The following is a 27,173-nucleotide window of genomic DNA, read 5'->3' on the forward strand; positions in this document are numbered from 1 at the left end:
TGCTGTGGTGAAACAGGTTCTCAGCCTGTTCTGTCCCCAGTGACAAATTTATATCATGCAAAACATTAGCTTTTTACTTAAAAGCTGTTAATTGCCAACTTCTTATCACAAAAGTATCCAACCTACTGGAACCCCATGCAGGCTGGAGTTAGAGAATCTGAAAGATCAGCTCTACAGGAAGCATGAACTCTCCTGCTACCTACAATAAGGTGCTTAACTTTCCAGGAGACTCCGACGTGATTGTCCATGCAATCGACACAAATGGTGCATGCAAAGCGGTTTGGCCAGACAAACGCACAGAAAACGCAGCAGACTGAGATGTGCAGGAAAATCTCTTCCCATAAAGACCTCAATTCAATGAGTCTGGTAAGAACCTTGGCTCCAAGAGACCTATTCACTTATGCTTTAAGTTATGCATAGGCCTAAATGTTCTGCTGGCTCAGCTCCAACACAACATTAAAGCCTAACTGATGTTCTGATGAATATGATGTATGTTCAACCACTGCTCAGTGAAGAACCTTTCTGCTGTTACCACTGGCACTCTCTCATCCCATCTTGTCCTGCTGTGTCCAGAACTAACATTACTGCTGCAGTCTCCTCTCAGTACCTAGGAGTCTGGCTAACAGAAGAAAGCTGCATGATACAGAGGCAGTCAATATATGTCTGAGCTATCTAGCTTGGATCCAAGAACCAAACTATAGATCTGTTGACATGGCTCAGGCTAACCAAAGCCATGGAGAAGCAACTGGCTCACACCCACTGTGGATGGGCACAGTGTAAGTTCTCCTTAGAGTCATCCAAAACATTCCCTGCTGCAAGCACAGAAAGTGAGGCGAAGGCATGTGCTGAAGAAAGCCTTTTGAAAGGCTCCCATTTGACAGGGCATTAGACTGATCTCAGGAAGTCAGATTCTTCTGGATGAAGTCAAACGTCTGGGCTACATCCTCTGTGCTTTCCATGAGTTCAACTTGGGCAGAACCAAAAATGTAAGGAATCAATAGCAACCATCCACCCTGCCCTTCAACAGGGCATGAATCTTCTCCTTCCTGGCAGCACAGTAACATGCCTGCAAGCACAGTGCACTCCAACCATCAGGAGCTGATGGAGCAGCCCAGCAGCAACCAGTCATAGCCAGCATTAGGAAAGGTGGACATAACTATGCCTTAGACTTCTGGGTTCAGATATGGAACCCAAGATAGCTGCACCTCTTGTAAATAGCGTACTCCTTTGGGGTACCAAAAATGTGAAAAGTCACTTACACCAGCTCACACAGGGGATTTGCTCCCATGTATTGGTCCCTTCCCAGACAACCCATCCATTGAGGTGGTCAGGAGCACCCTCGGCCTGAGGTGTGCTCTTAGCAAGCCTCAGGGCTTGCTGGAAGGCAACACGATAGCTGAAAATCTGCTAGGGCTGGGCTGCAACACAGTCTGTGAGCTGGGGCAGAGAGCAACACATTTACTGCCAATACAGAGAAAGCTACAGAGGGGGCAGACAGAAATCTCAGCAGCTGATGTTGAAAGTACGAGGGGGACACTTTAATGAGCTTTAATTCTCTTACATTCTCCCGGAATACCTGGTGTCTCAGGCGATCTCCAGAGAGCCCTCGGTGTCCTTCTCCACAGCCATAGGCACAACCCAGGGACTTCACAATTTTGATCAGCATTGTGAGAGCCAGCCTATGGGTGCTGACAGATGGACCTTCATCCTGAGGGTGACAGAGGAAAAGGTGGTGTGAAACCCTGGCACAAGCACTGGCACTTTGTTAGTAGTTTACTTTGAACAAATTGCTGTCCATTTCTCCTCTCAGATACTCTATTATGGAGTTGTTCCTCTTGAAATATTTACTGCAATTATTTTTCAAGTTTAGGGACCAGTCTCCTCCCGTTCAGCTTGCCTCAGAATGTCATGCTGTAACTGCAAAGCTCCCTGTGTGCTGCTGTGAATGCTGTTCACCACTTACTTAACAAAATCCTGCCTGGAAAATAGAGAGCTGGCTTGCTTGAGCAATAAAACAAACATCTTTTTTAAATGTCTTAGGCATTATGCTACTACGAATTGCAACTTTGGAGGTTAGCAACAGCATCTCTTGGCTAATTCTTAAAGCAATACTGAAAGATTTATGATTTCTGGCCATCAAGGAAAACAAACTGCTCACACATTGCATTCTGTTTTTCCTAATAAGTTATGAATAATAAACCTGAAAAAAATGATTGTGATTAAGGGTTTCAGGCACTTTGACAAGATATTGAAAATGTTCATGCCAGGCTCACAAACTCTGCTTTTGGCAGCTGCTTCATGGGAGTAGTTACTGTGCTTGAATTGCCAATTATGTTTCTTCAGTGGAATCACAAGTGAGCAACAGAACAAAACAAATTAATTTGTCATTATGGTACAGACAAAAAGAAAAAGGAAAGAAAAGAGAAGGGCAGTTGCATACCCATGCATACTCAATCTTAACAGACCTCACAGTACATTCAGGAATTATATAAAGGGAAGGAGCAAGACAAACCTTTTCTTGGTTTTTGTCATTCTTCTCATATGGCCCTCCTCCTCCTCCACCACCTCCATCACTTCCACCTCCACCTCCTCCACCACTTCCACCACCTCCTTCTTCTCCTCCATCTCCGGCTCCACTAACTGGGGAAGGCCCAAATCCACAAGCTGAACCACCAGAAGCAGCCCCTTTGAGCTGAAAGGATCCTTCACTTGGTCTCTGTTCAGGGGCCTCATTTTCTTTGTTCTCACTCTTCCTCCGAACCTTCTCTACACAGGGTACGACTCCAAGCTGAAGTAAGCACTCCACGATGTTCAGAGCCACATCACAAATCCGGGAGCTGATGTCATGGTTCAGGACCAAGTAAACAGCCTTCAGGACCACCTGGGAGATTCAAACATCACATTTAAAGTCAGAGTGACTTCATCTCCTAGTACTGTTTAGTGCCTGGATATTCTAGTCAGAGACCAGCGACTCATTACAGCAGGCACAGTACAAACTCAGAATGAAGTACACACAACCCTCAACCCCAAGAGCTTACAATCTGGGTGTAGGACAAGAAACCACAGGCTGGGCACAGTCAGGCAGAAAAGGAAACCATGGGATGACATCTGTGAGCCTGAGAACACTGCTTCAGTGCACCAGGAGCTGTCAAGTCATTAAGGGGAATGCAGAAGAGGTGAGTTTTAAGGTGCCATTTGAAGAAAGGTGCTATTCAGTTTTATACTCTTTTACAAGGAACTTGGTGCATGCCCCAGGAACACAGCCATTACAGACTACCACTTGAGATTTGATGTGTGCATTCCACATGCACATGCGCTCCTTGCAAGGAGTAACGGGAGTTGCAGTATCTCAGAGGAGAGTTTTATGATATGTACAAATGTATCTGACTGACCTTTATGCACTGCTGAGAGAAGTCATATAAAGAGGTGGAGGAAAAGCCCATCAAACCCCTGCTCTCAATGGCACAGCTATATTGACAGAAGAGGGACCTGGCTTTCCTCATTCCTTGCCAATTACCGAGAGATCCAGCATGCCGTTCTTGTGGACAAAGTTGCTGGTTCCATCAATGTGATCCGTATCCTCCAAGCAACTGTAATTGATGCAGGAGTCTGTCAGGCTCCGCGGGAGGTTGGCACATGCCAGCGGCTCGTGGGGCATCTCGGGGATAGGCACCTGGTTGCACAGCTTCCTCATGTGCTCGCTGAAGAAGTCGGCATAGCCCACATTGAAGGAGGCCAGAGTAGTGTTGAAGGTTGCCACAGTGATGGTGGAGATCTGGGACCGCACTGCAGGGAGAAAAATGTCTGTCTCTAGGTTTCCATCTCTAGGGTTATGAAGTGGAAAACTGGGCTTATTTACCATGAGCGAGCAGCTCTTCATGCAGCTTCTCATGCTGAAAGACAAGACAGGTTCCTACTTCCTACCATGGGTACAGGGCTGAAAGCACAGGTTCATTCCTTTCTTTAAACCAGTGTAGATTAGAACAGCTTCAAGCTTGCTCTAGCAGTACAGTTCCATGGCAGCTGAAGTTGATTTCAGTCAACCGGGCAGCTAAGTAGATCAGGGAACTCAGCCACTCTAAATCTAATCTAGAAGGGCGATGAGATTTTGGCTAGCTTTGCTCCCTGCACTGGTGCAGTGCCTTGCCTTAAAAGCAGCACTGCCCCTCCAAGGGAAAAAGGAGGGACTCTGCAGCTGCATGCAGAAGTGAAGGTAGGGTAACAGCAGCACTAATTTGGAACACCTTAAGTCACATCAGTTTGCCATATTTCATCACACCAGCCAAAAAAATGGAGCAGTGTGCTCCTAAGAGTACCTAACAGCCTAGGCCTTCTCCAAAGGCAACGTGGTGTCTAAGTTCATGGTGCTCAGTGAAGGGACCTCATGACACAGTCAAGCTTAACTTTAACTTAAGCTTTAAACTTTAAGCTAATGCACAGGCAGTGACAGCATTTTGGCTACACAGGCCAATGTTTATCAAGTATTCACCACTGATTTATAACTCATGCTAAACCTTCAGGCCCCAACGTCAGTAATTTCCCACACTTACTGCTTTGTAAGTAGATTTATACACCCTGTAGCATAGAAAGATACTGTGTCCCACAGTGTTGATCGGACCACCTCAGAATCATAGAATAATTTAGGTTGGAAAAGGCCTGTAAGATCATTGAGTCCAATCATTAACCTAACTGCACCAAGTCCACTGCTAAAACGTGTCCCTAGGCACCATATCTACATGGCTTTTAAACACGTCCAGGGACAGTGATTCAACCACTTCCCTGGGCAGCCTGGTCCAGGGCTTGATAATTCTTTCAATGACGAAGTTTTTCCTGTCCAATCTAAACCTCCCCTGGTGCAACTTGAGGCCATTTCTGCTTGTCCAATCACTTGTTGCTCGGGCACCCACCTCGCAACACCCTCCTTTCAGGTAGTTGTAGAGGGTGATAAAGTCTCCCCTGACCCACCTTTTCTCCAGGTCAAACAGCCCCAGTTCCCTCAGCTGCTCCTCATAAGACTTGTGCTCTAGACCCTTCACCAGCTTAGTTGACCTTGTCCAGACCCACTCCAGCACCTCGATGTCTTTCTTGTATTGAGGGGTGCAAAACTGAACCCAGTACTCAAGGTGTGGCCTCACCAGTGCCAAGTACAGGGGCACAATCACTTCCCCAGTCCTGCTGGCCACACTGTTTCTGATCCAAGCTGGGATGCTGTTGGCCTTCTTGGTCACCCGGGCACACTGCTGGCTCATATCTAACCTGTTGTCAGTTAGTACCCCCCGGACCTTTCTGCTGGACAGCTTTCCAGCCACTCTTGTCCAAGACTGTAGCACTGCATGGGGTTGTTGTGGCCAAAGTGCAGGACCCAACACTTGGCCTTGTTGAAGCTCATACAATTGGCCTCAGCCCATCGATCCAGCCTGGCCAGATGCCTCTGTAGAGCCTTCCCACCCTCAAGCAGATCAACGCTTTTGTGGAATTTGGTGTCACCTGCAAACTTACTGAGAGTGCACTCTATCTCCTCGTCAAGATCATTCATAAAGATGTTAAACAGAACTGGCCCCAGTATTGAACCCTGGGGACCATCACTTGTGACCAGCTACCACCTTCTGCCAGACAATCCAGTAACAGGGCTATGGGATAATGGAACCTCTATGTCAGGCTATTTAATGTTTTCTGATGAATAAAATAACATACAACCAATATGAAACTTCAAGCTCTGACTCAGCAATGGACTGGTTATATTGTGCAAACAACAACTTGCCAAAGTGGTGACTACATTTCTGCATAGCCTGTGCTACCCTACCACCACTAAACGTAGCACTGTTTATTAGAGGAAATGTTCTAAGGCCACCAGCAGTACCTTGAACTAGGCTACAATATGGTTAAAGGGCAGGGCAGGAATTAGTGGCCTGCAATCAGAGGATTACTTGGTGGTAAGTTCTTAACAGTATTCACTGAAATGTGCATGATGAAGATAACATTAAAGATGGAATTTTTATAGGGATAGGAAATCTTGTACCTGAGCTACCAAGTTTGATGTTTATCCAGCTATTCTTTGTTTCACTAAGGTTTTGCTTTGTTTTGAAACTGGTAAAAATCCGTATCCAAATCCTACATGAAGTGACTTTTCCTCTGTTGAATCATTACTTCATTATCACTGACAGGGCTGACTGCTAGATGGGACTCCCAGAGGCAGGGAAGGAGAGCTAAGGACTCTATGTACATCCCTGCATGCCTGCAGCATGCACCCATGTGCCCATACCCACTCCTCTTGACTAGGTACCTAGGACAACTAATTTTTCATCTCTGTTTTCCAGTGTGTCAGACAGAAGAAATGAGTTCATCAGGAAATGTCTCCTGGCCAGGGAAAATATGTAACAAATGTGAAGTTATGAATGACCGGTATGCTGGATGAAACCACTCAAGTTAGCATTTCCAAGTTTCTGCCCAAACTTCTGTGCTGTGTTTTAAGTTGAAAAAAAAAAAAAAACCCAAGCCCTGACTTCTTGCTTATGGCTGCAAACTGTTTTGACAACTTGCATCAGATAAACGTGAAAAGTTTGGAACACTTTTATACACAGAACAAAAGAACTCGAGAGACATGGGGGGGGGAGGGGGAAAGGGAAAAAAAATAGTCCTATACTCATATAGGGAAATAGTAACACTTCCTCAGCTTCGTGGAGCTGACATTTCAGTGAGAGGTTTCTTTCCTGACGTGTTAAATTTACCTTCTTTGACTGTGTTCTCTCCGTGACTGTTGGAGTGGTCCGGCAGGTCCGCGACCAGCGTGTGATGGGAGTGTGAGTGCCTGGCGCTCAGGCTCTCCATCTCCGTGGCTGTGTCAGAGCTCCCCCGCCTGGTAAACTTCCCTGGGGGGAAGTCGAGAAATGGATATTTAGTTTGTTCATCTCAGAGGTGCTTGGAGGCAAGAGACAGTAACTGAGGTTAGAAATGGAAGGGCTGAAGTCTGCAAAAGTCAAGGCTTTCCAGGACCCTGTGAAGCAGAACCAAACACTGGGAGTGGGATATCTCGTGGGGGTTCATTGCCATAAAGATCAAATGTAAAAACTCTCTGCAAGGCTCCTTCCCTCAGCACATGATGATTTAGCTGCCACCCACATTGTCATCCACCAGCAGCTTCAGGAAAATAAGACTGGTCAGCACTGAAAGACTCCGCCTTTGGGTCAGGTTATAGGTGTTTGGCTTCTTCTCCCCTTGTCCAAAAGAAATAGGTATATTAGGATGAGGAGCACTAAAGCTAAGGAAGTTCTTCAGGAATACAATAACATACGAATCAAAAGAACCTACTGAAAGAGGGGGGTCTCTGAAGTCAGCAGAATCTGTTGTTCATCAGATCTGACATATATTATTTCACTGAGATATTAGAAAGAAAAACCTGCAGGTTAAGCCAGGACAAGAACCTCAAGAATCTGGAGCTCCTGAGATCAAAATTTACCCAACTTCTTGAGCTACTGAAGATATGGAAAGGAGGAGTTGGGTATTACGTTTGTTATTCTTATACAAATCTGTAGGTTTTTGTAAATTAACCACTGACAGAACACAGACAAATCTGTAAGAATTCACTTGGCTAAGATCATTGTCTTGTGTCCCAAAGAGGCACATCATTACAGTGGAGAGCTTACCCACATGATGCCATCTAAGCTGGTGAAAATGAGAAGGCTCTGGTGTGGCCTTGGGCAATCATTTTGCTGCCTATGATGTCCAAGAAAGAGTGCCAAGATGAAAGTCTACGACATTAGGAGTAAGTCTGTGAAGCATAAACAATGTCTAGACACTGTTCAGTGAACCTGGAAGCTTGAAGAAGCCAATATTTAAACACCATTTTTTTGCAATACCAAGATAATGTAAGCCTCACTATCTGAGACAATATCCTATTTATATTGTGTCCAAAAATTATCTTGAGGAAGACTGTGAATAATTTTTGCCATACTTCTAAAGACCATATTGCTGCCTCTCCAGAAATTTCTCTTTAAAAAAGGAGGATGCAACCGTTCCTTGAATCTATTTTAAGCTGCAGTTGTGCTGTGCTTGCTAGCACTCTGAGAACACATATTAGAGTTGTGCAGGCATCACCACAGGTTGCTACAGTAGCTATTATTCCAGTAAAGATGGTAGTTTTCAGAGAAAAAGTGAACTAAAACGTAAGTTGTTCAAGGTCTGCTGTCAGCACACTTGCCACTTCGACAAACAGGTGTGTGATGCTGCAAACAGAGCCAAGCACATTAGGTGGCAATAGGATGGATGAAGAATTAAAGAGCCTCTATTCTTGTCTGAATGTTTAGGATAGGAATGACAGAGAACCCGGGGCAGGGAAAATGACATCTCACCTAATATGGTGGTTTGCCACCCTCCTCTCTCAATGCCACGCCTGTCCTCTCCGATTCCAGAGAAACTGCCGAAGGAGAAGGTGCTGCGGGTGGGCGAGACATCCAAATGGTCCTCGTGGAGGAGGAAGGGCACCCCCATCCTCCGCTGCCGCTTCTTCCCCGCGTGGTGGAAGGGAATTGAGCCTTTGCGCTCGCGCTCCCTGTCCTCCTTGCGGCTCTTAAACTGCAGGAGGGAGAGGAGCAGATAGCAGAGCAGGTAGAGGCTTTGAGGCATGGCAAACTACCATTTGAAGGAAAAAGATAACACACATGTGTAGCCCAAAGCATAACCTTCCACTCTGAGCATTTTAGCTTGGCCATTTACCCTGACAGCAATGATCTGCACTTTAGGACCATATGAGCATTTAAAGGAACTCAGTCTTGCCCTAGGCTGGACAGATGCCCTCATATGAGTTTATGACATTCTCAGACCATGAGCTACAAAACTCTGCTCAGTGTCTTGGATGTTTGCAAACCCAGACCTTCATAAGGTAAAAACATTGAAAGGACTCACTGAATTAGCTGGAACTACAGTGAGCACCAGGACTTAAAATCAGCACTGTTTGAATAACTTCCCCTCAGGCAGTTTCATCAGGACAGTTATTTGAATAAAGATTTCAGTTTTGTGTTTGGAATGTGCATAATAGCACACAGAACCACTTCCAGTGAGAAGAGACGTCAACCTCACATGTGGCATGAATATATAGTCCAAGCAGGCCTTCAGCTGCCACCTAGCAGGACACGGAGATGCTGAACCACAGACCAGTAAAAGTAAAATTTTCCCCTGCCACTCACCTTTTTGAAGATGTTCATCCCCAGGTCTGTGGAGAGATCTGGAACTGCTGGTCTGCGCAAGTTGGTCAATGACACCTTGGAAAATGCCTCTGTGCTTAGCGATTTTTCTTCCTCATTACATCTCATTGTGAGATCCTGCAGCTCCCAAAAGAAGACAATAAGCACAAGAGGAAATAGAGGATAATCAACTTCAAAAAAAGGAGCTACTTCCAAGAGCTGTCACAGGAGCACTGTAGAGAAAAAGGACCTTCAATTCGTTACACAGAACACTATTCACACATTCAAAGAAAAATAAATGACCAAATAAACAAAATTCAGAAACTCCCAGAATTATTGACCTGGCCCAACATTTCTGTCACCACAGAAAAAAAGCACAGCACACTGTGCTACCACAGAAAGCCTCAGGTGTTGCTGTCAGTGTGCTCCAGTGGCATGGAAGCCACTCTACTCTGGTCCTGATCCCAGGTATGACTCTGGGCAGCTGATGATCTTCCTGAAGCCTTGGCTTACATTTATAAGCAATCATAAAGGCTACTTTTTTTGTAAGTTTTTTATTTAAGATCTAAGAGAATATGTCTTTAATAACATATGCCTTTAAACATGTATTTTGGAACTGAACTGCAACAAGCAGCACTGTCCCTTCAAGAGACTTGATATACAAAGGATTTATTTACTCACTAAAGAAACGTGGAACTTCCACATCAGTAAGCATCCTTCCCTGGGAACAACAGTTCCCCAAGAACTGTCCATCATAGTTATTATGACCGTTCATATTTGTGAAAGCCCCTATAGCTGTAGCACAGAATGTCCCACGCCAGTGAAAACCTCGAGACTAAGTGACTCTAGTTTCAGTAGAGGGCACTCTCCTCCCCTTCTGTACGGAGCAAAAGGCATCACAGCTACCTGATGTAAAGAAAGGCTGTGCTACAAAAGGTGGCATAAGCTCAGCTCCTGGCCATCTGTTCTCATTAAAGATTAGATGCCACTTTTCATGAGATGTTTGTGCAGCTGACCTGACCAAATTCCCTCAGGAGAATTTTCTTCTGTCTAGATACCAGCTTGTTTCCAATGGAGATGCTCTTTTTCCTCTCTCCCCTATCAGAAAGGTTCTGCTAAACAACTGGGTCATGTTAAAATACCTTTCTGCTTTTAATCTGGAGACAGTTGTATGCCAATGACAGATGAAGCAGCTCCTGTGGTGCAGGAGGTTTAGCTTCTGCCTAGCCAGCTCTATGACAGACTCATGCACAGTTTTATGTGTACAAATCTCCAGCAGAAGCCAGCGACAGTCTTTGCACATGAAGACTTAACCTCCAATTACAGTGTTTGCAGTACTGTAGGACCAAAGATTCAGGGGAGGAGTCATATGTAAAGTCCAAGAGATCACAAATCAGGATTTGACCCTAGCTGCTGTCAACAGCGAGGCCAGCAAGTACTCTGCATGGCATGGCTCTTCTACAGCTCTCTGGCCTCTTCTGGCTGGAAAGCATCCTATGAATTCATCTGAGACTCATTACCCTTGTCCATTAACTCCTAAGTCAGTGCTTTATTATGTGACTTCCAGCCACCAGAAGGATAGGGGATCAGGGCCTACTGCGATACAAGCCATACAAACAGAGAGAGACGCAGTCCCAGTTCCGAAGTCTGCTTAGGGTAGGTGTCAAGCAAACAACACCAGAAAAGCAAATTACAGAATCACTTACATTGATACTGTGGTATATGATGTATTTTAATGAATCTAGGTAGCACTGCTGTTGAGGACTGGTTAAAAAGGTGGCTATTCTGTGCAGGAGACTATGTGGCAATTCAGACATGTAGAATATAAGGAAGCAAAACAATCTGGGGGCTGCTACTCTAGAATTTTTTCTGTTTTCTATAGCCTTTCTTTTGCATGACTGTAGGGCTACCAGCTCATTAATACTTCTCTCAGCTCTCCAGATATCCCACTTGAGACTCTTGGCTTTACGTTAGCATTGCAGTGAGCACTGCAGCTGCATTGGTCTCATGCTTCATTGAAGCTTTGGCTCTTTGCCTCTGCAACGTTAGTGCAAGACTGTAGAGGTCTGTGAGCCCCTGAAGGCTTCTTTTCCTGGAACCGTCCTCACTCTGAATTCACTGCATGCAGGTGCAATGCAGGTCTCCTCTATCACAAGCTGCCAGGTCTGAAACAGGTTTTGACTGAACGCTTGTTCTAGAGGAAGCTGGTACCCATGCTATCCATGCTCCATCCAGCAGCCCTTGCCCTGTGCAACGCGGAGTGCTGCCACGCTGTGCCCGGCCTTTCCCTGCCTTGTTGGTCAGTTTGCTAAGCAATACACAGAGGATGTGTCTTCTGTCCTCTCAATCCCAACTGCTTTAGCCCAGGCTTACATTTGAAATGTATTTCAGGCACACAGAAGCCAAGCAGAAGTGTGAGAGTTTTGCTGAGGCTTAGTGAGATGCAGGAAGTTACCCTGATAAGCTGCAGAACAATAGAAAGAATGTGGGTTTACCGGGAAAATCTACCAGTCCCTGATGTGATTTGCAGGCAGCTGGTTTTGTCTTTAATCAGTTTTTGCCTGACACTTTATCCTGCTGAAACACAGAGTACCAATATTTTTGAGAAGTTATGCATCAAACTTTGAGCAGAAATTATGACATTGTGTTAGGAATTTAAGATCTAGACCAAAAAATTGGGCTTTAAGCATATCCCTGTGTCAGAAGAGCTTGTGAAGTCTCAGCATACAACCCCTTGTGTAGATTGGAAGAAATGGCAAATCTTAGTCCTTTGAAGGTGGCATTCTCTCCTCTGACTAGCAGAGAGCCTTGAGTGCTGAGACTCTGAATTTAAGAACAGCAGCTAAGTCCCTGCAGCTGGTAGGGATGAAACAGAGCCCAGGTGTCTCTGTGCATTGCAGATTTCAGACCTCAGAGTTGTAAAGAAGGGAGGCACAAGCTGAAACTTTTGCTGTATAGAAGGCCATTTCACCTCCTCCACCACAGCTGTTCTCTGTAACAAACTGGAAACCTTTTTAAACAGGATTCCAATTTGATGAAGTACAGTAAAAATACACAGGGTTGACACAGAGGTTACCAAAAGCAATCAAAACTAGCCCTGGAGGGAAGAACGCCCTGGACAGAGTCCTCACATTAGCAGCTAGAAAGTACCCAGTGGAATTGCCAAATGGGTTTAACAGAAAAATGTTAGTGAAGAGCAACCGAGTAAAGGAACCTTCTGCAAGAGAAACAGCCTGGAAAAGCAAGAAATAGCCAAGTGTGTGAAAGGAGGGAGGTGTTTCACAGTCTGTAGAGAAGAACCAGCACAACACTAGTGCAAACAGTGCCTTATAGAAGACAGCCCCATTCACGGTGCCACTGCTGAGCAGCACTGACTGCACTCCCTGTTGCACGAGCAGCTGAACTTGCTGATGTGCAAAACAGCTGGGCTGTCACGAGCAAAGGCAAAAGGACAGTATATGCATGGAAACAGCAAGCCACACCAGTGGCAATATCTTCCAGTTCTCCCTCCAGGAGATGATTGTAAGGAGGATTTTCTGTACACTCACAGCAATCCTATAAAATACCCATGCAAAGGTAGATTAAGGCTGAATGGTAATTCATATCACCTGGCTGCTATGGAGCCATGTCAAGCTTTTACAGGGATTAAACAGGCAACATTCTATAGAAATGACACTCAAGTATAATAACAGTTTAAAGAATACTGCAGCTGCCGAGCCCTCAAAACCACAAGCAACCACCAACCCTTCTAAAAAAACATAAGAATGGCTATAAAATCCTGAGATTTCAAAATAACAGCACTAATATTTGCATTGTTCATGCTTGTCTTCTGGAGTATGAGCATCTGGGCTATACAGGAGAAAAGATATTTCACCCTGCTCCCTTGTAAAATGACAGGTCAAAATCTGCCAGAGCTCTACAATACTGAAAGCAAGTATTTTAAGAAAAAGACACTAAAAATTCTGAGCATTCTGACTCAAAAAAGACATTTGACAGCAACATTAACAGAAAATAGATCCTTTTACTTGAATTTACAGTCATAAAATCAGATTGCAAAAATAGAATCTGTGTTAAATTTTCTTAGGCAGTTCCATCAATTCAGTAAATCAGAATTTGCTGTTAAAAGCCCACATGACAAGAAAAGAGTGCATAACCTAAAAGCAGCACAAATCAACAAGGAGATTAACTGGAACTGCAGCAGCATCCCCTTTTTAGCCCTGCAACAAGAATAAGCTACCCGAAAGAAAAAACATTTAAGTGCTAACACAAAGATCTTCGCTGCACCAAGGTCAGGAGTGGGGGGTGTCTTTTCTGGCAAAACAGGGAGCAAGTCTTGACACCTGCTAGGTCAGTTTGTCTACTGAGGTTTTCTTGGCAAGTACAAAGATAAAAGATATGCAAGAAGAACAATGACAGAAGAAGTAACAACATGGAGGGCTTTTGCTCAGTGCCGTGGGTTGTGAAGTCTACTCCAACATTTTAACCCCAGTGTCTGCCTGGAGCATGCAATGCTGGACCAAGTGCAATTCCTGTTCTCTCTTTTGAGGTGTTACACCAAAGAAGGTCACCGAGTCCTGAGCATTACACCGTAACTCAAAGGCAGTCTAATTTCTTCTAACAACTACATTAGTATATTCTCACATTAAAAATTAATGTTAGCACAGTTCACTCTAGATTAATTATTCCAAATGAACCCTCAAGCTTTCAGCAGTCACCAGCTCTGACTCTCTGCATCAGATGCTGCCTCCAAACCCCTCATCGTCCTCAGGGTCTCTTTCTGAACAGATGTATGTGTCTGACCTGTGGGCAGTTTAACCAACACCAAAGCTGTGCTTCCCACTACTTGACCCAGCACCACCACAACAGTTCCTGTTTTCTTCTTGATTTTTCTTCAACTGCTTACCTGAGTTTTGTGTGTGTTCACCAGAGAGGGCGCAGCAGCCACCATGGAGCTGCTGCGAGGTCTAGGTAAAGGGGTGATCTCTGGCTCAGGTGGCTTCTCGGGCTTTTCCTGCAGCATATGCCTCAGCCTCTGCAGGTAGTACATTAGTGACCACTGTGTGCCCTCCTCGGACCAGTGGGGCTGCAGCAGGCAGCGCAGCACTGCCACATCAAAGTAGGTGGCATAGCGAGACTTCTGGCACGGTGGGATCACCAAGGACACCCTGTTCCAAAAAGCAGGAGTAGAAAGGTTAGTTATCAGGCTCCTTAGCCCTTCTTAGATATTCAGCTCTCTGAGTAAAGAACCGTTCCATGATGATCCATCAGGTTTCTATGTTCAAACATTCTTAAAGTGTCACTCTTGATGCCACAAACTTTGCTTTTATAGCTGGAAAACTTTCTGTCCTAGCGTCCATGCTAATCCACCCTAAAAGACCCAAGAGCTCTACTAAGAGGCCTAAAATTTAACTGCTCATCAAGAGGTATAAGCCATTCTGATTCTCCTCCCCTCTGCAGAACTCCCAGGATGTGCAAACAGCTGTGGCTGCTGGAGCTTGCAGGGACATCTGGCACTGACCCTTTGGGACTAAGGCCCTGACTGAGGGAAGCATTACTGGAGCCATGTCAGTGGGTACTCAGCTTTCAGCTCCCTAGAGGACCCAAGTACATGCTTTGTTACGTGTTTTCTTGGACAGGCTGCTTTCTTAAACTGTGGTCTGGAGATAAGCCTCCAGCACCTGCACTAACTGAGGAATTTGTTCAACTGGAAACAGACATCTCTTGAGCATCTGCTGTTCAGACACTAGTAATATATATTTAGGAATGGTTTACATTTGTGCACGTCAGGCCTCACCTAAGAAGGAGCAAGCAGGGCAGCTAAGTTAGTTCACCCTTTGAGCCAATTAAATTGACTTATGCAAGTAAAAGTTACTGTTATAGACACTCTTAGCCAAGGTGTGCTTGAGAAGAGGAGCATTTTTAGCCTTCATTATCTTTTTCCTGCCTTTCAGGTGATGTCATTTCCTGACAAGTTTTAGTATGGAATTTCCAAAGTGTCTGTAAGATGCCTGTAGCATCTGCAAGGTGTCTGTAGTAAACCTCAGAAACAAGACTCCAGAGATTTCAGATTTCAAAGGGATCATACCTGTTTTCAGAGACAATCTTATTGCAATAAAATGCCCCAACGTTTTTATTATTTATTCTTGGTACCATTTCTCTCTCCCAGCAGAGTACAACTGGCCTGATCTACCCTCTGTACAGTCACTAGCTGTTAGAAGACAACCTGTCAGAAAAGCAGCAGTGAAAGCCAGTCAGAAGAATGAGAATCACATGGCAAAAGAAGGTGTGAAACTCTGGAGGAGGGGCCCAGACTCTGGAGACCTGTCTTTTTTTTTTTTTTTTTCTTGCCAAAGTACACAATTTGAGTGTTTCCACTTAGTGTGTTAGAAACACACCTCTGTGAACCAATTACTTCTGTGATTTTTGGATTCTACAAAATCAACAGCACTTCCATTAACTGTATTCTCAGGCATTTGGGAATCATCAAAAGAACATCAGGGGGTTTTTTTGTCTGGTGTGGGTTTTTTGTTTGTTTTTGTTTTGGTTGGTTAAGGTTTTTTGTTGTTGTTTATTTAAAAGCCATTTATGTTACCAACTCTGCTAAATAACATGCAGGCAGCATTGGCAGGACACCCTCACCTCCAGCTGGGTACCAGCACAGTCTGAACAGAGGCATCCAAGACCACAGTGCAGCAAAACATTAGGGAACAAGTGGCAAAACTGACCAGTGGAACCTCTAAGTGCTTAAATGGCAGTGCATGTTTAAAGTGCTTTGCTGGATGGCTGCCCAGTGTCACAAAGCTGCCCTGTGCATCCAAGGCAGATACAGGACTAGGAAAGGAGAAAGAAGTGTGCAGTGAATGCTGACACCACTTGGAATCATGTGAACCCTGCTCCATCTCACAGGCTCGGCAAGGGGCTGGTGGCAAGGCTGGGCTTGGAGCAACCTGTGCATCTAGAACTCAAACCTGCAGGAGCTGCTTTCCTGCCAGTCCCCCCAGCCAGCGCTGAAGGCACTTGGTGACTGCAGACCAGACTGTCTGTGTCAGCATGTGTCACTATATGCAACCTATAGATTCAAAGACTCTCCCCTAGTGACGTATGCAAGGTAAAAATATTGCAAATTTGATTACTTTAAAATGAGCTCTTCTAAAAACCTGGGAAATTGAATTAGGAAGGAGAAAACAATGCTAAATGGAAATATGCTGTAAAGTTTTCCCATAAACCTGATGTGAAGGCTGCTTTTGCCATAGTCAGGATAGCACCACACGGCCTGTAAAAACACGTGAGGATAGCTGGGATTCTCCAAGCATCCCAGCAAAGGAAATCAAGCCCATCACCTCAGTAGCAATTGTAAAGGATGATGTGTTGCTCCCTGGTCATTTTGCAGGACCCAGATCAGTGTCTGAGTCTAAACAGTCTTTCATGCCTCCCTGTACGCAGCACAGACAAACCTGAGGCACCACACAGCCTGGAGCAAGGCATGTTCTCCTTATGAAATATTTGTCTCTGAAGCCTTTCCTGCAAAGTCTATTTCCCAGGCAGTCTGTTCAAGGCAGCTGCTGGATAAAGGGCTGTGGCTTTATTTGCTTTCAGTGTTAAACTCTATCATCTGTAAATGGAGAATTTCACTGCATGGAGCAGGGATAATTAGCCAGGAACAAGCCATTTGCTTGAGAAGTGTCTGAGGAACCAGAAATTAAACTCCCTACTTCATTTAAAAGGAAATCTAGTGTTCATGTAATCAGCTCTTGCTTGGCTGTGCCTGCAGGGAGGGTGGAGAGGCAGCCTTCCTCCAGCCCGGCCCAAGGACAAAGGAATACTGCGGCTGTTGGTGAGTAAACAACATTTGTTCCCCAGTTGTCTGTTGCTTGGCAACCAAAGCTCCCTGTACAGTTTTAACTGATCAATGAGTCCTGCAAATGAGGAGGCATAATGATGCTCTCTTCAAAGCCTGTCTGAAGCTTCATCCCCATAGCAACCACCAGACCCTGCTTGACAAATTGATCACCTGATTCTGTCTTCTTAAAAGGCTGCTTATTTTTTGTGGCTGTGCACTTTCTGAGCAGTAGTGTTCACACATAGAAAGGCAGTTCTGTCCCCAACTTCAGTTTTTGTGGCTCACATTAATACAAATCAAATAAAGACCCACAACTGACAGCACGCTTGATAGAAAAAAAAAACAAAGTGAAGCCTCCTGATGGGATCAGAGCCTTAGAGAGTAGCTTTGCCTTTCCCATCAGTGAAAAGGTGCACCAAACTCCTTTTTGAGAAATCAGAGCTGTTTCTAGATTATACCCCAAAACCCACTCCATCATTCATTTCCTCTGTCACTGTAATGAAACAAATTCTTAAAACACTGCAGTGCTTTGGATATGATATTTCCCAAAAGAGATAAGCAACAGGACCAAAATTTTCAGGAGGAGTTTAAGTGACGCTCCTAAATCCATAGAGACCTAAAAATACAGCTAGGCTTCCCTTCCTCTTCGCCCTCTGAAAACACTCATCAGCTTAATTTACTCTATGGCACTACTGAAAGTCTGTTTCTATCTTTACATGGCCCAGTCTAGAATAAAAGTTAATTATCAGTGGCATGCTGTAGGATGTTTGCCCCACAGGGCAAGCCAGGAGGATGTTTGCATGGCTGTGCTGTTTTGTTAGCCTGCTCCTTTGGGCCAGCAGTCTAGAGCAAGCTAAGCAGCAGGATGCAGAGAAGGTATAATGAAGGCAAGGGAGAGAGGCTTACAAAACTCCTTTGCTAAAGGGCAAGAAAATTTGATCAGACGGAAGCCAGGAAAGATACCAGTTGCCTGAGGCTGAATCCAGCTAAGGAGGGTTGAACCTGCAGGTTATTTGTTAGTGTCTTTAATTATGAGAAACCAACATCTTAGAAAAGGCCAAAGAAACTGTCCCAACAGGCCAGCTAGAGATTTCTCCAGTGAAAATGGCATTGAATGTCACATGTCACCACCTTGCTCATCACCCAGAACTGAAGTGTGTCAGGAGTTTGAGATAAACAACCTTAGCGTGTATGGACAATGAAAGATTCAAGAGAAAGGACTTCTGTGACCTCCACCATTGAATCACACCAGCCAGACTTTCTGTTGACAGGGTTTGTACCTGGGATGTGCAGTACTTCTCTCCTGAGAGGTTTCAGAGGACACGCTTCCATCCAAGGAATTTCCACGATGACATGCTGAAACAGTGGCCTTTGGAGGTAGAGAATCTGGCTGGGCTGTCTCACAGACCACCTGTAGTCCCTTTGGATAGTTTTCATAAAAGGAATTAGGTATATAAACATATTTATCTCTCCCACATTAGTTTTGTTACTGCAGTTTTTACTTAGACAGGACTATGAATTACACCACAGCACCATGGCATTGCCATGGAGAAAGTGACCAAGCCTGGGGCTTCTCCATGCTAGGCATTGTGCAGGTGAAGGCTAAGACAGGGCTCTTGCCCAAGAAAATACGTAAGATCAGGCTTCCATTCTATGAGATAAGATAAGGCCAAGAAGATCTTGAGAACTATATTTGTTAACCTTTGGTTCCACTTCAGACAAGTTTGGGAGCCTTTGGAAGAACTATGAAGAACCGTAATTTCTGGAGGTAGAATACTTTAGGGTGGCAAGGGCAAGTGCTCTTTCAATATTAATTCCCCCCCCCCTTCAGCTCCTTATTCAAACCTGTCCAGCCTTAGCGTGGAACTTACCTCTGTATGTCCACTGTCCAGGTTAGGGGATTCACAAGTCACATTCTGATTGTTGGTGGGAGAACTTCTCTTAGCTTAGAAAAGAAGTGAAAGGAGGACATTTCAGGAATTCCCTTTAATATGAAAATGTACCACAGAAATGGATAAAATAGAAAAAAAAACAAACCCCAAGCAGCATTCTCTCTGCTGCTGACTTCATAGGCATGAGCCACAGCCACAAAAGGAAAAAGAAAAGGACTGTTTTATTTTTTGTACAATTCTTTCAATTTTTTTGTCAACAACATTGCCTACTGAAAATCTCTTTAAAATTAAATTTGAGTATAAATCCTAAATCCATTTATTGTCCTAAATCCATTTGGCATTAAGTTGTCTTGTGCATACTAGTGCTTTTAATTTTTGGGGCTCCTCCTCCTCTTGTTTTCACGTGTATTCAGCTCCCTTTCTAGGTTACACCCCTCATCTACTGCAATTTCCAATTTGACAAATGCCTTTGTCATTGCAAACACCCAAATGTCATACAGAAACTCTGATCAGTGATACTGTCACCACAAGCACTAGGATGACAACTCTTGAAATCCTGTCACATTGCAAGCTATTCACATGTGTCTTAGCACCAGACTGACTCGAACAAAGAAGTGTTGGTTTCTTTAGTACATTTTTCTAAAATTTGTTATTTGAAGGAAAATTTAAGTAAACTTAACATTTTTGTCCCAGTTTCAGACAACAAGGCTAAGACAGCAGAATCTTCCTTCATATAAAGAACCTCATTCCAGTTTCTATTTCTGTTCTGCTGAAAATGTTTTTAAAACATAGTATTTTTATTTCAGGCTTTACTCCTGAACTTATTCTTAAGGGATTTGCTGACTGCACTCCAGACCTATGGAAAAAAGTCCAACAGTCAAAGAAAGCTTACAACTAATTCCTTTTGTTAGTTCCAGGGCTAAATTTTTTAATTCCAGAAGTAGGAATAGAGGGAGGAAGAGTGAGATGTCAAAGACAGTTTTAATAACTTGAAAGACTTGAATCTTTTCAATTCTGGACCATCCCAGAGGCCTATAAAGCCTTCAAAACAAAATATGACATGCAAAATGACTAGTTATCAGAAAAATCTGATTTAATAAACTACATTTTCACTACTGTGAAAATTACAGTTTTGTACTTTTGAGAGCTAGCAAACAATGCTACAGCTCTATACCCAGCACACCTTCAATTCACTATCTTGTAGGAATTATGCAAAACTATTGTCTAAAAACAGGATAGTAAAAAAGGTATTTTAGAGCTAGGCCAGACACAAAGGCTTGGAAGCCTAAGCACCCAAATCCAGTCTCACTATGGCTGAAGCATAAAGGAGGAGCAGCCCCTTCCAAAAGCAAATCCAGAGCCTACGCCTTCTTGGAGGCCTCTTGAAACTACTTTAACTTCCTAACATCCAGATTTTAGACTGGAGGAGACCTGCACTGCCAACTGTGTGCTCTTCACTGTTAATTTTTGTCCAGTGCCAGTCTGGGAAAGTCTTCTCTACCCAAGTCAGCTTCTGCCTTTGCCTTTCCTAACAACTCCAGAGCATAGGGTGAAACAGAGAGATGAGGCTGACAGGAGATGGTTACTCTGCTGAAGAGTTTCTCATTTCCTATTTGTGATTTCTCTCCTATCTCCTATTTAATTATTATGCAAATGTTGGTTGAGTCTGAGGGGAAACAACCTTAATTTACTCTCAAAGATTTAACTAGTTCCTGCAGGATTAACATATTCCCTCAATTATGATGGCTACAGAATGTAAGGCAGGATGAGGCAAACAAAGGAAAGGGTCTCCCAGCTCTTGGGAGCTAAGCTACCACAGCAAAGTCACAGACCTGTAACGATGTTCCTGATGGGCTTTACAAGGGCGTTGAAGGCAGAAACTTCAGGCTGCCTGTGTTCCCACATAGGCTGCCAAATAACAAGGCCACTAGCCAATCGAAATGTCAGGTCAGACTCCTAGAAAGACAAACAGAGGTTGTATTCCACAAGCTCACACAGAAGAATGTTGTTTCCAGTCTAAAGGGATTGTCATTTCTCTGATGCACAGCTCCTACAAGGAATGAGTGATACCACATACAGTTCTGTGGTCAGTATATGCTAACTCAGGGGCCAATGACACTACTCAGCAGGTGTTCATACATTTCAAATATGGCCATTAAAAAAGAAAAGGAAAATATCAATATAAAATATACAAGAAGCTTCTTTCCAAATTAAATTTCTATACTAGTTAATGAACCTTGTTTTTTTCCAGGAGATTAAGCTGTGACAGAAAAGGCCATTCCTGTGTCAGAGATGACCTTCTGACCATACATAGCCACTTCTTATTTAGTGTTCAGTCTCAGCCTTAGGATTTACACTCCAAGACTTGAGCTTCTTGCCCCAAAAGAGTAAGAATGCCAAATATTAAAACATTACTTAGAAATTGAGAAACTGTGAAATATAACAAATTACTATGAAATAGCAGGATACAAGAATGCTGTTAATATTAGCACTGGTTGTGCCCAAGCTGTGTCACTACAGAGACCTTGGTACTAGTTACACTTGTGCCATCATTGTTTGACATAGGCAAGGAGTTGAAATCATGTAAATGAGTAGACAAATAAACCTCAGGAGGATCCCAGTGCAGGTCTGCTCTTACTGGGCCCAGGGTCAGACCTGCATTAGGAGATGTTGCTGTTGCTATAACCCAGCTATCCCCAGGAGGCAGACGAACACAGTAACAGCAGTTTTGGCAGCACGATTAGAGCTGCAGCACCATCTCCTCTTGACAGAGCTCCACGTGCCTCAGTGGCGGAAATTGATGATGCAGACAGAGCTAACGGAATGGCAGGAGCTGACTCCTGCAGCTCTCCAGCCCTTCTATCCCTGCTCTTCGTTAGCACCGTCTTGTCATAATGAGCTCACAAGCCTTGTTATAAACTAAGCTTGGTTTTAATTACCTTCTTCACTAAGGAGCACCTTGAAAGGCTTTTGGAAGTGGCAGCAGTAACTCATGTTGCATTTTTACTTTGCACTCCTAGCTTTTGGTGACATGCCACTGCTCCTATTTCCAGTTGTTAAGTCACAGGATTACATGCATCCCTTTCACCCCCCAAATGCCTCCTTTAAAAACACATTGCTAAATACACAAATCCTCTTTGAAGCTTGGAATTCCATCATTTAGGTCTGCCTGTGCAAACACACACCCTTTTTCTTGAGCACAGGCATTACTTTGGTTACCTGATCAGGTCATATTGTTCTCCTGAGACCTCCACCTCAGCAAAACACAGAGGGGACACTGCTGACTTAGTGAACCAGTTACATGCTTCATTTACCTCATCTTTTTTGAGCTTTGCTTTGATCACAGAAACACACGTTTTCATGGGCACTTCAGTATTCATCACTACAGTATCTCAGAGATCTCAGAGATTTTGAGGGTAAACCTCAGATATTGTTATGAACCTCATCTTGTAACTGGGAAACTACATCCCAGAAAAAGTAATATAAAGAAAAATTAGAAACCTCATCACTAATAGGCAATGTCTACTTCCAGTTTAATTTCATTTATTCAAAGGGCAGCTCACATTTATGTGTGTAGCACTGGGAGGAATTCAGCATTTCTTCCTGTCACATTGCAGAAGCTTACAGAGAAAATGTAGAGCTAGTAAACAAGTTTGAAAAATCTGGGCTAAATAAATTGAGCTAAAGTGTATGGAACTCAAAAAAAAATAGCTCTCCAGACGTGCTTTACCAACAGATTATCCTTCATCTCCTGGACTTTCTTATCTTCTTCAACGGTTGCAGCATACAAGGCAGGATTAGGACATTAGGCCTCCCTCACTTCACGACTTTACAGACCTTTTCCAAGCATCTACTCTCCAGAGCCAGTTTCTTTTCCAAGGCCTAGCTGGACAAATAACAGCCAAATGGCAGCCCTCCAGAAAGACTAAAGACAAGAGGCAGAAAATGTCTCCTCATCACACTACTCTGCAAAGCTGATGCACTCAGCATAATATTGGCAGAGGGACCTCAGCACACAGAAGCCTCCAGCCTGCTTTCAACTTCAGAACAGAGGAATGCTCAACTGCCTTTGCTGCTGCCATGCTTATACCACTATCACATGTTCCTGGTAATCAGCATCAAGATGATTAGTAAAGACAACAACAAATCCCAGTGACTGGGAATCACTGGAACAAGCTAAAGTTTGAGATCCTTTTTGCAGGTTCCAGAGTCCCAAAGACTTCACAAGGGCCACAGATCTTTGACATTCCTGAGGGCTGTAAATGGCTCGCTTCAGATTTATTTGCCTTTGTCTTTGCCTGATGGTGTGATGATTGTTTATGTCACTGGAAGTATTTCTTCCTGATGGCAGTGGTATTCTGCCTGCTTGTTAAAACATTTCTAGTGGTCACCCAGTGTGTACTGTAGGCTGAATTAAATAACGATCACACAGGCAGAAGCATTCTTTTCCTGCCCAGAGCTGTCTCCACACAAGCACCCCATCACTGTTCCACTTACTTTAATCCTGTGGACAAGAGGAGCAAAGAGGAAGACAAAGAGCTCCACTGTGGCCATGGAGTTCTGGAAGAACTTCCTCCTGTTATTCTCCTCCTCATCGTTTGTGGCACTGGGCCGCGGATGTCCCGGTGATCCTTGGTTTTCAGCCTGGTGGATGAAGGCGCTGCTGCTCCCTCCCCAGCTAGAGCCTCTGTCTCCTCCAAATCGGTCATTGCTGCAGTCCTGAGGGGCCTCCAGCAGCATCCAGTGAAGAGTGTGAAGAAGCTTTGTTTCAGCTACTCCAAGTTTATCCTGATGTCCTGGATGGAAAAATGCACCACAGTATCTCACAGGGTTGCCATTAACGGTACTGTTGAGATTTTCAGAGTCTCACAGAAAACTGGCTGTTCAACTTCCTGATAAGCATTTGAAAATTAAAATTCTACCATTAAGAGTACTGGTACTCTGTTTCATTACATTTGAAACCACCTAATTCACAAGTCTCCATTTACTTCACAGCATTTGCAGTTCAGTCCCTGAAACATCAGTTGGAGTGCAATGGGTTGCAGGGGTGGAGTGGCCCTAAAAGATGACAGCTCCACAGTCTTGTCTCTTTAACTCTACTGAGCAAGACAAAATGCAAGTGAACACGGCAAGGTGCTCAAGCTGTGTCCTGTTAAAATTCCCTACTGTCACAGTTCATTAAGCAAATGCCTGCTGAAATCACTGCTGTAATCAGTAAAAGACTAATAAAGTAAGTTAGATTTGGACCTGGCCGTATCCTTTTTATGGGAGAACTTACTTACCTGCTAAGAATCACATGCGCTGGTCTGAATAAAAAGAAGAAAAAAGAAAAGAACTGAAGATATTAAAAGTACCTGCTGCAATTGGCTATCGAAGTACGCCTTGAAAGAAGGGTCTTCCTTCAAGGACCCCACACCTACTGTGTGGTAAGGCTTTTGCTAAAGCTAGTTCTATTATTGCTGGAAAATAACTAGCCATATATTATTGAATTACTTTGACCCTTCAGCTGATTAGACCATTAATTTCACTGGGGAAGCTCATAGGTTACCCCAGCTATAAATGAAAACAGATCAAGAAAGGCACCACAGAACGAACTGGGATTCCAGGATTTGGAATAAGTTGGCCCCCTGAGCACCAGCCTGTCCTGCTTTGCCTGCCGGCCCCCCGGGAGCACTGACCTAGCTTGTTGCGGTTGGAGAGCAGCGTTGCGGTGCAGTGCAGCACGTGCGGGAGCGCGGCCTGGACCAGTTCCCAGCGAGAGATGCTCTGGATGGCCTCAGAAAGAGCTGGAGAGAGGCCATGCAGCTTGTTCTCTACTAAAACTCTTTCAAAAGACTGAAAGTAAGAACAAAGCAAATAAGACACTGTATGTCTATTTTTGCACATACCTTCTAGTACGTAGAACATTCTCTTTTACAAGCCTGTCATCTGCAACTTTTCATTACATAGCTGAAGCACACCTTAGAATACTTTTCCTGGAAGACACAGATTGTAGCTAAAATTCACCAGACATATCAATATACTTGGCTAAGAAATGACTGGGTCACTCAATTTATTTTCTGCAATACAAAAGAATTACAACAAGTATCAAGTGTGTATTAGTAAGTGCTGGCATCGAGCCAGACGTACAGTTGTGCTGGGTGTTGATCTGGCGTGCCAGCAACCCTGTTGGAAGTCACAGCCGCTCATGAAGCCCGTGTTTGTGGAGCTGAGAGCTGGATATGCTTCTCACACACACACGCTCTTTCAGTTTAGTGTAACATAAAGGGCAACCCATTAAAAGTATATGGGCCTTAGGAAACGTTTTCACACCCTGCCACAAAAAATAATCAGTGTACAAAGTTTTTTGTCAAGCCATGATGTAATGGGTTAGTGAATGCTTAAAAGAGCTGATGGCTGCAGCAAGTTCATTACTTCCACCTCAAGCAACACAAAATAAGACTACCTGCCTTTGAATCCCCTAAGGAATTTTCTTACTGCTAGGTACTTCAACTGTTTCAGTAAGTTGTTCCTCTGACCAGATACAAAGATCTCATTATAGGTCACCAAACCAGTTATATTCCTTCACTGAAGTTCCCGAAGCGAAGAAATCTTTACTGGCAATGTCCTTGCTGCACACCAGCTTAGCCTCCTGGCTGTCTCTTTGTTCACAAACTGTTTCATGAACTTCATCAAGCTCTAGGCAAGCAAGTAACTGTTGGCATTCATGACCTAATGGATGCTTCAAATGCCCTCACTCCAGATTCATAAAGCTCACCCTTCAACACTAGTCATACCAATTTTTCCTGTAAAAATTGTAGGAGTAATAAGAGTAGACTTAATTACAAACAAGAAAAGCAGAAAGGGCAGCAGTTGTAACCTAGCTCTGCTAAACGACCAGCCCCCCTGGACCTGGCATACTACCCAGCAGTAACGTGCACTCTTCTGCACACCCCAGCAGCTGCACACATTTGTACTTACAACCCGAGACAGAAACTCCCCAGCAGCACTGAGCATGGCCAACGAGAAGGAGGGATGGACTGTACAATTTATACGGGTGTGTTTGGGGGCATTCTGAACTGAGGATACTTATACAGCAACCTGAGGAAATACAGACAATAAACATCAGAGCTGCCACTAAATAAAAGCGTGCAGAAAGTCACACTACTAGACTCGACAGATTTCTTTACAGAGCAGTGGCTGAAATTGGAGGCATTAGCTGTAATAAGTGAACAAAAATGCTGAAAATTAGTGTGCCATGGACTAGGTTGTTAGCAGTGTGTATTTGTTAGCACTAGGACTGGATAACAACTTGTAAGATCTGAGTATTCTGCTCCCTTCAGGAACTACGAAGCCGTTGAACCACAGCAGCAGTCAAGAGCACATTACTATAAAGACATCAGAGATCTAGAACGACTACCCCAGACATGGCTGTCTAACAAAAGGGGGGAACCGAGCACTGAAGTATCCTCAGAACCAAGATAAGAGGTGCAGGGTTAATGCATGGTTACAAACAACACAAAGTCTCAAAGAGTCAGTGAAAAACATAGGACTTTTTCTCCAAAGCAGACTTACTTGTCCCAGACACACTCTCCTGCTTCTACTCATGCATCAACTCTGGTGCCTGGTGAAGCCTTCATTCAGCCAAGTCAAGCCTCTACACAAGCTGAGATGAAGCTCAGCATAGAAGTAAATAGTTTCTGCCAGGCTAGTGAGCTGAATGAGCTCACTGAAAAGCCTGCCAAGCACCAGTGCTGACCTGGGTGTACCCAAAGAAATTATCTTCTCACCTCCAGTAGAAAAGCCAAAGCATAAACCCACACTTCAATACAGTGACAAAGCCACACAGTTCACAGAGCAAAGGAAAGCAGCAGACGAAAAAAAATCACCCTGAGCAGCAACAGGACTCTGAAAGGTGGCAGAAGACACGTTGTTGCCCCCTGGCTTTCCATTCAAGGTCTTGTTCACAGGTACTTCAATGGCATCAGGAAGAAAGTCCTTCAACAACTGCTTTCTGGGAGTTCTAGCCCCCATTCTCCATACATCAGAAACTCAAGAGGAAGCCAGTGAGTCTGCAATTATGTCTTTGAATTAGGCTTGTATTCACCGCCACATTTTGGGTTTCTGAACCACATGAAGCTTTTCCTACATGGTTAGTCACCAGATTCCTCTGTTCTTTCCTGGCCTGAGCAGAAAGCTACAAAGATTTCTCTACCACAATGAAAGATTAGCTTCCAACCAACATATGTGACCACAAGCATTTGAGGCAGCTGTACTGTATGT

The 27,173-nt window shown here is 44.1% G+C and overlaps 1 protein-coding gene across 2 annotated transcripts in view; it reads right to left on the reverse strand.

Moving 5' to 3' along the window:
• Positions 1-27,173, reverse strand: part of UNC80 (unc-80 homolog (C. elegans)) — a 127,401-nt gene that overhangs the window by 94,490 nt on the left and 5,738 nt on the right. The window contains exons 3-14 of one of the 2 annotated variants that reach the window (XM_008943665.1): positions 24,590-24,746; positions 23,409-23,707; positions 20,744-20,867; positions 18,891-18,964; positions 18,300-18,439; positions 14,083-14,344; positions 9,183-9,317; positions 8,349-8,571; positions 6,729-6,869; positions 3,518-3,786; positions 2,513-2,881; positions 1,577-1,708 (exon numbers count right to left, since the gene is read on the reverse strand). In XM_008943665.1, coding sequence (XP_008941913.1) covers positions 1,577-1,708; positions 2,513-2,881; positions 3,518-3,786; positions 6,729-6,869; positions 8,349-8,571; positions 9,183-9,317; positions 14,083-14,344; positions 18,300-18,439; positions 18,891-18,964; positions 20,744-20,867; positions 23,409-23,707; positions 24,590-24,746 — 2,325 coding nt within the window. Of the gene's footprint in view, positions 1-1,561; positions 1,709-2,512; positions 2,882-3,517; positions 3,787-6,728; positions 6,870-8,348; positions 8,572-9,182; positions 9,318-14,082; positions 14,345-18,299; positions 18,440-18,890; positions 18,965-20,743; positions 20,868-23,408; positions 23,708-24,589; positions 24,747-27,173 lie in introns of both variants that reach the window. The other variant, XM_008943664.1, reaches the window with a different exon arrangement.

Source organism: Merops nubicus, unplaced genomic scaffold (assembly GCF_000691845.1).
Source record: "Merops nubicus isolate BGI_N331 unplaced genomic scaffold, ASM69184v1 scaffold38947, whole genome shotgun sequence".
NCBI classification, from domain to species: Eukaryota; Metazoa; Chordata; class Aves; order Coraciiformes; family Meropidae; genus Merops; species Merops nubicus.